At 45.5% G+C, this 12,201-nt stretch overlaps 1 protein-coding gene and 1 non-coding gene across 2 annotated transcripts; both read right to left on the bottom strand.

Annotated features, from left to right (window-relative positions):
- Positions 1 to 486: 486 nt before the first annotated feature.
- On the bottom strand, positions 487 to 5,103 carry rps12 (ribosomal protein S12). Its single transcript, XM_036976399.1, has 6 exons — positions 4,995 to 5,103; positions 4,822 to 4,869; positions 3,674 to 3,790; positions 2,850 to 2,952; positions 2,396 to 2,497; positions 487 to 582 (listed from the first exon to the last, which is right to left on the bottom strand). The coding sequence occupies exons 2-6, from the start codon at positions 4,833 to 4,835 to the stop codon at positions 520 to 522; spliced, it is 399 nt and encodes a 132-aa protein (XP_036832294.1). The 5' UTR covers positions 4,836 to 4,869; positions 4,995 to 5,103; the 3' UTR covers positions 487 to 519.
- LOC118964509 lies at positions 4,496 to 4,573 on the bottom strand. Its single transcript, XR_005051570.1, has one exon. It is a non-coding gene; the product is annotated as a small nucleolar RNA SNORD101 (small nucleolar RNA).
- Positions 5,104 to 12,201: the final 7,098 nt, after the last annotated feature.

Genomic DNA, 12,201 nt, shown 5'->3' with positions numbered 1-12,201 from the left:
GTCGCAAAGTTCAAGGGGGCCGAATACTTTCGCAAGGCACTGTACTTCCGAGGAAAACAGGCACGTTTCTTTACACACACCCACAAGGCATTGCATGACGATTAGCTTAGCAACCACGTGACGCGGCATAACAACGTACACGCGATTGGTCGGCAGTCTGAGGCGTCATACATTGCCATCTCCTCTCTATAATATCTCTGGTAACAGCACCATGTAATGCACCCTGGACTAGAGGCGAAAATCCGGAGAAACGTGCTGATCCATCCGATAAATTACACAGTTGAGGTAAGAACACCGCAAAAAAATGTCTCATTCGAGTTGACATCGGACAGTATTGAAATCTGACATGCATGATAAGATGTTTTCGATCAGATACACATGAAAACATTAAATGACCCAGGGGGAAAATCAAAGGAACACTAAGATGCACACAAAAATATCAAAATGGGTGAACCTTTCATTTAATAAAAACTCCAGAAAGACACGTATTTCCACAAGCTTTTATTGAAAACGGACATCTCATTTCTTGGCCTTGAAGTACTCTTCAATCACATCCTTGGCTTGAGACTCCTTGCCATAGTCCTAGAGAGACAGAGGGGGGGGGGGGGGGGGGGGGGGGGGTATAAACTAAATGTTATAAAGGAGCTACCTACAAGACAGTTTTACAGTCCTAAATGGCACTAAATAGGGTCATACACTGCATTCTGAGCGTATTCAGACCACTTGACATAATTTGTTTCGTTACAGCCCTATTGTATAAATAAATTATTTTCCTCGTCTACATACAATACCCCATAATGACAAAGCAAAAATAGGTTGAGAAATTAGCAAATTTAAAATAAACCAGAAATACCTAATTTACATAATTATTCAGACCCTTTGCTAGGATACTTGAAATTGAGCTCAGGAGCATCTGATCATTCTTGATGTCAGCTGGTCACTGACAGAGCTCATCTGTGGAGATGGGAGAACCTTCTAGAAGGACAACCATCTTTGCAGCAATCCACCAATCAGGCCTTTATGGTAGTGGACCGGCCGAAGCCACTTTTTTTGACAGCCCGCTTAGTTTGCCAAACGGCACCTAAAGGACTCTCAGACCATGAGAAGCAAGAGTCTCTGGTCTGATGAAATCAAGATTGAACTCTTTGCCCTGAATGCCAAGCGTCACGTCTGGAGGAAACCTGGCACCATCCCTACGGTGAAGCATGGTGGTGGCAGCATCATGTTGTGGGGATGTTTTTCAGCGACAGGGACTGGAAGACTAGTCATTATCGGGGACAGATGAACGGAGCAAAGAGAGATCCTTGATGAAAACCTGCTCTAGAGCACTCAGGACCTCAGACTGGGGCAAAGGTTCACCTTCAAACAGGACAACGACCCTAAGCACACAACCAAGACAACATAGGAGTGGTTTCGGGACAAGTCTCTGAATGTCCTTGAGTGTCCCAGACAGAACCCGGACTTGAACAAGATCAAACATCTCTGGAGAGACCTGAAAATATTTGTGCAGCGACGCTCCCCATCTAACCTGACAGAGATTGAGAGGATCTGCAGAGAAGAATGGGAGAAACTCCCCAAATACAGGTGTGCCAAGCTTGTAGCGTCAATACCCAAGAAGACTCGAGACTGTAATCACTGACAAAGGTGCTTCAACAAAGTACTGAGTAAAGGGTCTGAATACTTATGTAAATGTGATATTTCTAAAAAATTGCTTTTGGGGTATTGTGATGTCATTATGGGGTATTGTGATGTCATTATGAGGTATTGTGATGTCATTATGAGGTATTGTGATGTCATTATGGGGTATTGTGATGTCATTATGGGGTATTGTGATGTCATTATGAGGTATTGTGATGTCATTATGGGGTATTGTGATGTCATTATGAGGTATTGTGATGTCATGGGGTATTGTGATGTCATTATGGGGTATTGTGATGTCATTATGAGGTATTGTGATGTCATTATGAGGTATTGTGATGTCATTATGGGGTAGTGTGTGTCGATCACTGAGGGGATAAACATTTTAGAATAAGGCTGTAATGTAACAAAAATGTGGATAAAGTCCAACACTGTATGTACATTGTGGTCAGTATGGTAAAGTAACTAATAAAAATTGTCAATGTAGCCATTTATTGGGACCCCAGACACCACAGCGAGGTGTCGGGGCTCGTACTCTGGCAGAAACACTCTGGCCAGATGTATAGAACAAGCAGCTGCATGGCACTGAGGGCACAGCACCTGCACTCGACTGGCACCAACAGCTCTGATCACACAGTGGACATTCAACCCTCATAACGCCGTTACGCCACAGGGAGCATTCCAAGCCCTCCGTAAGATCTCCCCAGACGTTTCCAGAAAGATTTACAGTCAAATGTTTTTTTTTTTTTAAATATACCTTGATTACAACACAGCTGCAGCCCACCACCTTACGGGGTTTGCCTTCGCGGTCGATTTTACACAAACCAACCCACTCGCCAAGCTTCTTGTTGTCATCGACCTGGTGCACAGGGAAGAGGCGGGAGGAGAGAGAGAGAGGTGAAGACAGGAGAAAATATGGAAGGATTTGGCAGTGCTAGTGGTTGTGTCCCAAACAGAAACCTATATAGTGCACTGCTGTTGAACAGGGTCCATAGGGTTCTGGTCGAAAGTAGTGCACTATAGAGAGGATAGGGAGCAGTATAACCTCCACTCAGTCCAGTATCATCATGGACCCCCTTCGTTCTGCACCATAACAACACTTCCCACAGGTCAAAACAACTTTCTCTCGACTTGTAAATATGCACCAGTTTCTGCGTTCTCATTGGTGTAACCAGTACACCCCCCCCATCTATCCATCCCAGAATTTATACCTTGATGAGGTTAATCTGATGCTCAGCGCAGAGGGCTTCCACCAGCTTGACGTACATGGGCTCGTCACAGTTGGCCGCAAGGACGCAGAGGTGGGCCTGGCGCCTGGACACAGGAGAGGACGAGAGAGCGAGGCTCAGTTAACATGAGGATTATAACTAGGTAACTACGTTAGTGTGCTTAGAGCTGGGAAATTACCAGAGACCTCACGATATCTAGGTGCCGATATGCTATGTATTGTGATTCTATATGCATTACGATTCAATGGTCCAAAACATATTGCAGAGGGACCAGAGAGCCGTGACAACACATTTTGATCAGTCATGTAAATAGGTGCTGAAAACAAATTGGCTCCCCATTTAAAAAGACGGAAACAAGCTATGAAAGAAAAACACGAGTTTTGGTGCTGGTAGAGCACCAACGTTAACATGCTGTCAAAACGATACAGCGCCGAAAATAATATCCTAAACTGTAACCGCATCTATTCCCCTGTGTTTACCTCCCAAATTACACCCTAATTCCCCAAGTATATAGAACACTCCTTTCAAAAGTAGTGCACCAGCTAGGGACTAGGGTATCATTTGGGACAGAGATATTTCAGAGTTTGGGTAACGATGGCAACCCAACTATCAGCCGTACTTCACCAACTAATAGAACACAGCAGGAGGAAAAAAAAGAATCAATTTCCTGTCTGTCCCAAATTACACCCTATTCCCTACATAAATGCTCTAGGCAAAAGCAGTGCAACATGCGCCAGCCACTACACATGGAATGAAAGGCGTGCCACTTAGGGAACAAACTAATGACCAGAGATGTTCAGACTCACTTGTCTAGCGCCTTGGCGGCCTCACGGATACCGCGGGCCAGACCGTCGTGGATGAGTGCGGTCTTGAGCACCTCAGGGAGAGCGGTGTTGACATCCATCACACCTCCGGCAGCGATGCTGAGGGGGGAAAAGGACATGGGGAGACGAGGTGGAGGAGAGGGGAACGACAGGAGAGGAGATGGGGAGACGCGTGGGATGGGAAAGGGGAACGACGGGAGAGGACATGGGGAGACAAGGTGGAGGAGGGGAACGACGGGAGAGGACATGGGGAGACAAGGTGGAGGAGAGGGGAACGACGGGAGAGGACATGGGGAGACAAGGTAGAGGAGAGGGGAACGACAGGAGAGGACATGGGGAGACGCGTGGGATGGGAGAGGGGAACGACAGGAGAGGACATGGGGAGACGCGTGGGATGGGAAAGGGGAACGACGGGAGAGGACATGGGGAGACGAGGAAGACAAGGTGGAGGAGAGGGGAACGACAGGAGAGGACATGGGGAGACAAGGTGGAGGAGAGGGGAACGACGGGAGAGGACATGGGGAGACAAGGTAGAGGAGAGGGGAACGACAGGAGAGGACATGGGGAGACGCGTGGGATGGGAGAGGGGAACGACAGGAGAGGACATGGGGAGACGCGTGGGATGGGAAAGGGGAACGACGGGAGAGGACATGGGGAGACGAGGAAGACAAGGTAGAGGAGAGGGGAACGACAGGAGAGGACATGGGGAGACGCGTGGGATGGGAAAGGGGATACAACAGTTAGTTGGCTGCAACTGACCGGTAAAGGCGCTAGTCCTCCGGGTTGAATGTGCGCAATCAACCGGCGTGTCAGACAGGGGATCTCACTCATAATTTGAAGTGAAGGGGTATCCGACTAAAGAAAGTAAATCATCACACAAGCGCCGGGAACAATCTAACTACTCCGTTAGCAATGCAGCTACATTCACATATAAATATATACTTGGTTGCAGCCACCGGACTATATGTCATAGTGTTGTCAAGAGTATTAAAAGTGCAAGTAGAAACATGGAAATTATATTTTCGGAACAAAGCACCACTTGACACGCAATTAAACTTTTAAACGTGCACATGTGTTGGCTAGCTAGCCTTGGTTCAGGAACTAAACCGGAGTACAACCGTCACGCTTACCCTTCCTCGGCCATTGTAGATTATCGATGGATGGGGGACCTAAAAGTTCTGCAATATTGATCAAACATGAAAGAAACGTTACTATTCATGATAATACAGTGATTGTGGTGAATTTTCAACAAACGATGTTTGATAAATCCGACGGATTATTTGCTGAAGATGTAGAAACCCACCCAATCTCCTCTCTGACGGTGGGTAAAAGAGAACGTCACGCAGTCGGCGACATTCATTTAAGGGCAGAAGGAGGACCCGAGAAGTAGGTAGTCATGATTCTGCCTGTCTAATAATAACGGCTCAGAAAACAGAAGTTTGTAGAGTTTCCGTTGTAAAACAGAAATATACAATTCGTTGAACTATATTTAAAATTAACAGTTCACATACAAAACATTAAATGTTTATTTGCGTAATTTTATTATATTTTGTCGACTGACGTGTTTTGAATTTGGCTGTAGTTTACTGTGATTGTAGTATGCATAACATGCATATTTTTGAATGCACATTTTCACATTTTCTTCAAAATGTAAAACTGGGATTTTTGTTGCTGTACTGTGAAAGTGGAAGTCTATGGGCCATGCCAAATATTCCATAAACTCTGCCATGGCATGCCACTGTGTGTATGAGTTCTGTGTATGTTTGTTGGGATGTTGATGGAATGTTCTGCTAACCCACAGAAAAACTGGAAACATTAATGCTCTTGCAACGTTCCCATGAAACGTGTCTAGAACATTAATATTGTATATTATGAGAACATGGCAAACGCGTTCTGGGTATGTTCTGTTCGACATTAAGGGAATGTTCTCCTAACTCTTAACAACAAAACATGCTAAAAAGGTTATCGGAAGATTTTTTTTGTAAAACAAATTGAATGTTCTCGCAACTAAAGGAAAACTGGACACTGAAACATTAGGGGAACATTACAAAAAAATGTTCTCTCTCCCTAGAATTGTTAGCTGGGAAGTAAATCTGACTATATGGGGGTAGTGAGTGATGAATTGAGTTCCTCTGCTGCATTTCTATGGCGACGAACTCATTTGTTTTGCAGAAGTTTATTTGTTATTATTAACCTTTATTTAACCACGTCAGTTAAGAATACATTCAACAACGGCCTAGGAACAGTGGGTTAACTGACAAGTTCAGTGGCAGAATGACTAGTCCAACGCTCTAACCACTAGGCTACCTGCCGCCTCTACACTCTAACCACTAGGCTACCTGCCTCCTCTAACCACTAGGCTACCTGCCTCCTCTAACCACTAGACTACCTCCTCTAACCACTAGGCTACCTCCCTCCTCTAACCACTAGGCTACCTGCCTCCTCTAACCACTAGACTACCTCCTCTAACCACTAGGCTACCTCCCTCCTCTAACCACTAGGCTACCTCCTCTAACCACTAGGCTACCTGCCTCCTCTAACCACTAGGCTACCTGCCTCCTCTAACCACTAGACTACCTCCTCTAACCACTAGGCTACCTCCCTCCTCTAACCACTAGGCTACCTGCCTCCTCTAACCACTAGGCTACCTCCTCTAACCACTAGGCTACCTGCCTCCTCTAACCACTAGGCTACCTCCTCTAACCACTAGGCTACCTGCCGCCTCTACACTCTAACCACTAGGATACCTGCCGCCTCTACACTCTAACCACTAGGCTACCTGCCTCCTCTAACCACTAGGCTACCTGCCTCCTCTAACCACTAGACTACCTCCTCTAACCACTAGGCTACCTCCCTCCTCTAACCACTAGACTACCTCCTCTAACCACTAGGCTACCTCCCTCCTCTAACCACTAGGCTACCTCCTCTAACCACTAGGCTACCTGCCTCCTCTAACCACTAGACTACCTCCTCTAACCACTAGGCTACCTCCCTCCTCTAACAACTAGGCTACCTGCCTCCTCTAACCACTAGGCTACCTGCCTCCTCTAACCACTAGGCTACCTCCTCTAACCACTAGGCTACCTGCCTCCTCTAACCACTAGGCTACCTCCTCTAACCACTAGGCTACCTCCCTCCTCTAACCACTAGGCTACCTGCCTCCTCTAACCACTAGGCTACCTCCTCTAACCACTAGGCTACCTCCCTCCTCTAACCACTAGGCTACCTGCCTCCTCTAACCACTAGGCTACCTGCCTCCTCTAACCACTAGGCTACCTGCCTCCTCTAACCACTAGGCTACCTGCCTCCCCTAACCACTAGGCTACCTGCCTCCTCTAACCACTAGGCTACCTGCCTCCTCTAACCACTAGGCTACCTGCCTCCTCTAACCACTAGGCTACCTGCCTCCTCTAACCACTAGGCTACCTGCCTCCTCTAACCACTAGGCTACCTGCCTCCCCTAACCACTAGGCTACCTGCCTCCCCTAACCACTAGGCTACCTGCCTCCTCTAACCACTAGGCTACCTGCCTCCTCTAACCACTAGGCTACCTGCCTCCTCTAACCACTAGGCTACCTGCCTCCTCTAACCACTAGGCTACCTGCCTCTTCTAACCACTAGGCTACCTGCCTCTTCTAACCACTAGGCTACCTGCCTCTTCTAACCACTAGGCTACCTGCCTCTTCTAACCACTAGGCTACCTGCCTCTTCTAACCACTAGGCTACCTGCCTCTTCTAACCACTAGGCTACCTGCCTCTTCTAACCACTAGGCTACCTGCCTCTTCTAACCACTAGGCTACCTGCCTCTTCTAACCACTAGGCTACCTGCCTCTTCTAACCACTAGGCTACCTGCCTCTTCTAACCACTAGGCTACCTGCCTCTTCTAACCACTAGGCTACCTGCCTCTTATAACCACTAGGCTACCTGCCTCTTATAACCACTAGGCTACCTGCCTCTTCTAACCACTAGGCTACCTGCCTCTTCTAACCACTAGGCTACCTGCCTCTTCTAACCACTAGGCTACCTGCCTCTTCTAACCACTAGGCTACCTGCCTCTTCTAACCACTAGGCTACCTGCCTCTTCTAACCACTAGGCTACCTGCCTCCTCTAACCACTAGGCTACCTGCCTCCTCTAACCACTAGGCTACCTGCCTCCTCTAACCACTAGGCTACCTGCCTCCTCTAACCACTAGACTCAGCATTTCACTGTAAGGTCTACCTACACCTGTTGTATTCAGCATTTCACTGTAAGGTCTACTACACCTGTTGTATTCAGCATTTTACTATGAGGTCTACTACACCTGTTGTATTCAGCATTTCACTGTCAGGTCTACTACACCTGTTGTATTCAGCATTTCACTGTAAGGTCTACTACACCTGCTGTATTCAGCATTTCACTGTAAGATCTACCTACACCTGTTGTATTCAGCATTTCACTGTGAGGTCTACTACACCTGTTGTATTCAGCATTTCACTGTGAGGTCTACTACACCTGTTGTATTCAGCATTTCACTGTAAGGTCTACTACACCTGTTGTATTCAGCATTTCACTGTGAGGTCTACTACACCTGTTGTATTCAGCATTTCACTGTGAGGTCTACTACACCTGTTGTATTCAGCATTACCCTGTGAGGTCTACTACACCTGTTGTATTCAGCATTTCACTGTGAGGTCTACTACACCTGTTGTATTCAGCATTTCACTGTGAGGTCTACTACACCTGTTGTATTCAGCATTTCACTGTAAGGTCTACTACACCTGTTGTATTCAGCATTTCACTGTAAGGTCTACTACACCTGTTGTATTCAGCATTTCAATGTAAGGTCTACTACACCTGTTGTATTCAGCATTTCACTGTAAGGTCTACTAAACCTGTTGTATTCATCATTTCACTGTCAGGTCTACTACACCTGTTGTATTCAGCATTTCACTGTGAGGTCTAAACCTGTTGTATTCAGCATTTCACTGTCAGGTCTACTACACCTGTTGTATTCAGCATTTCACTGTGAGGTCTACTACACCTGTTGTATTCAGAATTTCACTGTGAGGTCTACTACACCTGTTGTATTCAGCATTTCACTGTAAGGTCTACTACACCTGTTGTATTCAGCATTTCACTGTAAGGTCTACTACACCTGTTGTATTCAGCATTTCACTGTGAGGTCTACTACACCTGTTGTATTCAGCATTTCACTGTGAGGTCTACTACACCTGTTGTATTCAGCATTTCACTGTGAGGTCTACTACACCTGTTGTATTCAGCATTTCACTGTGAGGTCTACTACACCTGTTGTATTCGGCATTTCACTGTAAGGTCTACTACACCTGTTGTATTCAGCATTTCACTGTGAGGTCTACTACACCTGTTGTACTCAGCATTTCACTGTGAGGTCTACTACACCTGTTGTATTCAGCATTTCACTGTGAGGTCTACTACACCTGTTGTACTCAGCATTTCACTGTAAGGTCTACTACACCTGTTGTACTCAGCATTTCACTGTGAGGTCTACTACACCTGTTGTATTCAGCATTTCACTGTGAGGTCTACTACACCTGTTGTATTCAGCATTTCACTGTAAGGTCTACTACACCTGTTGTACTCAGCATTTCACTGTAAGGTCTACTACACCTGTTGTACTCAGCATTTCACTGTGAGGTCTACTACACCTGTTGTATTCAGCATTTCACTGTGAGGTCTACTACACCTGTTGTATTCAGCATTTCACTGTGAGGTCTACTACACCTGTTGTATTCAGCATTTCACTGTAAGGTCTACTACACCTGTTGTATTCAGCATTTCACTGTGAGGTCTACTACACCTGTTGTATTCAGCATTTCACTGTGAGGTCTACTACACCTGTTGTATTCAGCATTACACTGTGAGGTCTACTACACCTGTTGTATTCAGCATTTCACTGTGAGGTCTACTACACCTGTTGTATTCAGCATTTCACTGTGAGGTCTACTACACCTGTTGTACTCAGCATTTCACTGTGAGGTCTACTACACCTGTTGTATTTGATTTGATACAGCATCTGTGTACCCGGTGTCCGTACGCCCTGAGGAAAACAGTGGGGACAGTGGCTCAAAACGATTAGAGAGTGTGTCTCTCGACGCTGCGAGAGAAGAAAAAAAACAGAACACCGAGGTCACTTCCTCCTCCTGGATCCAATCACACTCCAATCACACTCCAATCACACTCGCCCGCCTGGGGTAGAGCTGATAGAGCTGATAGCATCTGACTTTTTTATTCTGAAGGCCGTAAGGTGGGGGAAAATGCTCAAGATCCATTAAAGCTCCAGAGGCATCAACAAATGCGGTTAAACGTGAGGCGTCCTTATTCAAAATTAGACATCCAGATGTTTAATTTATGGCATAGCATACAAACTAGCATACAAAATACATTATTAGTTAAATAAAGGTAAAATAAAATGTTAATAAAAAAACACAGAAATTATAGCAAATATTTATTAATGTTGGCAACTAGTTGGCTTGACAAAGTCCAAACATTTCAGAAGGAAATGTATATATATATTTTTTTGACACGTTGGTTTTTTAACCATGTTTTGAAGAGTTAGTGTTTGCAGTAAAACAAGTTCTGATTTGGTATTATGGGATCTGACGGGGGTACGACAGTCGAATGTACTGTATATTTCAAGAATCAGTGGGGTAGACGTGGGCACACACACTGAGTGGACAAAACATTAAGAACACCTTTTAAAATATTGAGTTGCACCCCCACCTTTTTAGACTTAGGCAGATTTCGTCAGGACATGGACTCTACAAGGTGTCAAAAGCGTTCCACAGGGATGCTGGTCCCATGTTGACTCCAATGTTGATTTCAATGCTTCCCACAGTTGTGTCAAGTTGGCTCGATGTCTGTTCTACCTGATAAGTAAATTGCACCCACCTGATGTCCCAGGTCTAAACCAGTCCCTGATTAGAGGGGGAATCACCCACCTGGTGTCCCAGGTCTAAATCAGTCCCTGATTAGAGGGGAATCACCCACCTGGTGTCCCAGGTCTAAACCAGTCCCTGATTAGAGGGGAATCACCCACCTGATGTCCCAGGTCTAAACCAGTCCCTGATTAGAGGGGGAATCACCCACCTGGTGTCCCAGGTCTAAATCAGTCCCTGATTAGAGGGGAATCACCCACCTGGTGTCCCAGGTCTAAACCAGTCCCTGATTAGAGGGGAATCACCCACCTGGTGTCCCAGGTCTAAATCAGTCCCTGATTAGAGGGGAATCACCCACCTGGTGTCCCAGGTCTAAATCAGGCCCTGATTAGAGGGGGAATCACCCACCTGGTGTCCCAGGTCTAAACCAGTCTCTGACTAGAGAGGAACAACGACAACAACGACAGGAACTGTCTGCGAGGTCCAGAGTTGAGTTTGAGGGATCTCCAGTAATATTTTATTTTTATAGTTTGGGGGAAGCATCTACAGATGGTCTATCAACATACAACAAAGTCATTGTAACAAAAAAAGGTTTATTTTGTTTTCTCAACATCGTGAGGAGCATTGGTTCTCAACTCCGGGTCCTCCTGTACCCCCTCAACAACACACATCTCTATTGTAGTCCTGGATAAGCACTTCTAATTCAAGTCATTGAAGGTTTGATGATTTAGTTGACAGGTTGAAATCAGGTGTGCTTGTTTCGGGACTACAATAAAAAAAAATGTGTACTGTTGGGGGGTACTGGAGGACCGGGAGTTGGGAAAACACTGGTGTCGATTCATCAATGACAGTTCTAGTTAGCCAGGTCAAAAAGGACATGTTTGGTCAGTCACAATTTACCCATGATACATTGCGGTTGTGATGCTCTTGAACACGGCCAAAGCCAAAACACACAGAGGACAGACAACTAAAATAATTTATAGGGACGGATTCCCAGATCCAGATTAAGTCTAGCCCCTGGGGAAAAAAAAATCTATGGAGAATTTAGTAAAAAAAAAAATTTTTTATACCTTTAACTAGGCACGTCGGTTAAGAACAAATTCGTATTTTCAATGACGGCCTAGGAACAGTGGGTTACACTGCCTGTTCAGGGGCAGAACGACAGATTTGTACCTTGTCAGCTCAGGGAATCGAATTTGCAAGCTTTCGGAGGGCCGGCTGGTCCAACGCACTAACCACTAGGCTACCCTTCCGCCCCTTGAGAATCTCAGGTCTATTGTCTTAATCTGGGTCCGGGAAACCAGGCCGTAGTGATTGTCACAGACGGGCGGGTACAAACAGAGTTCTCATATTAAAAACAGGTGTTGATTCTACTATATATATATATATATATATATATATATATATATATATATATATATATATATATATATATATATACATATATATATATACATATAAATGGCACGTATCAAAAGGAATGTTGTTTTTAGATCAGGTTAACAGTGACAGAACAAAACACAAGATGGCACTACGTTCACTAGGAATGGGTCTCTGAGTCAGTGAGGAAACACGAGAGTGTGTGTGTAGGGGCAGAGTGTAAGCCTGCC

The sequence above is a fragment of the Oncorhynchus mykiss genome, chromosome 4 (genome assembly GCF_013265735.2).
Source record: "Oncorhynchus mykiss isolate Arlee chromosome 4, USDA_OmykA_1.1, whole genome shotgun sequence".
Taxonomy (NCBI): Eukaryota; Metazoa; Chordata; class Actinopteri; order Salmoniformes; family Salmonidae; genus Oncorhynchus; species Oncorhynchus mykiss.
The sequence above is the reverse complement of the archived record's forward strand: the minus strand, read 5'-3'. Positions and strand labels throughout refer to the sequence as shown.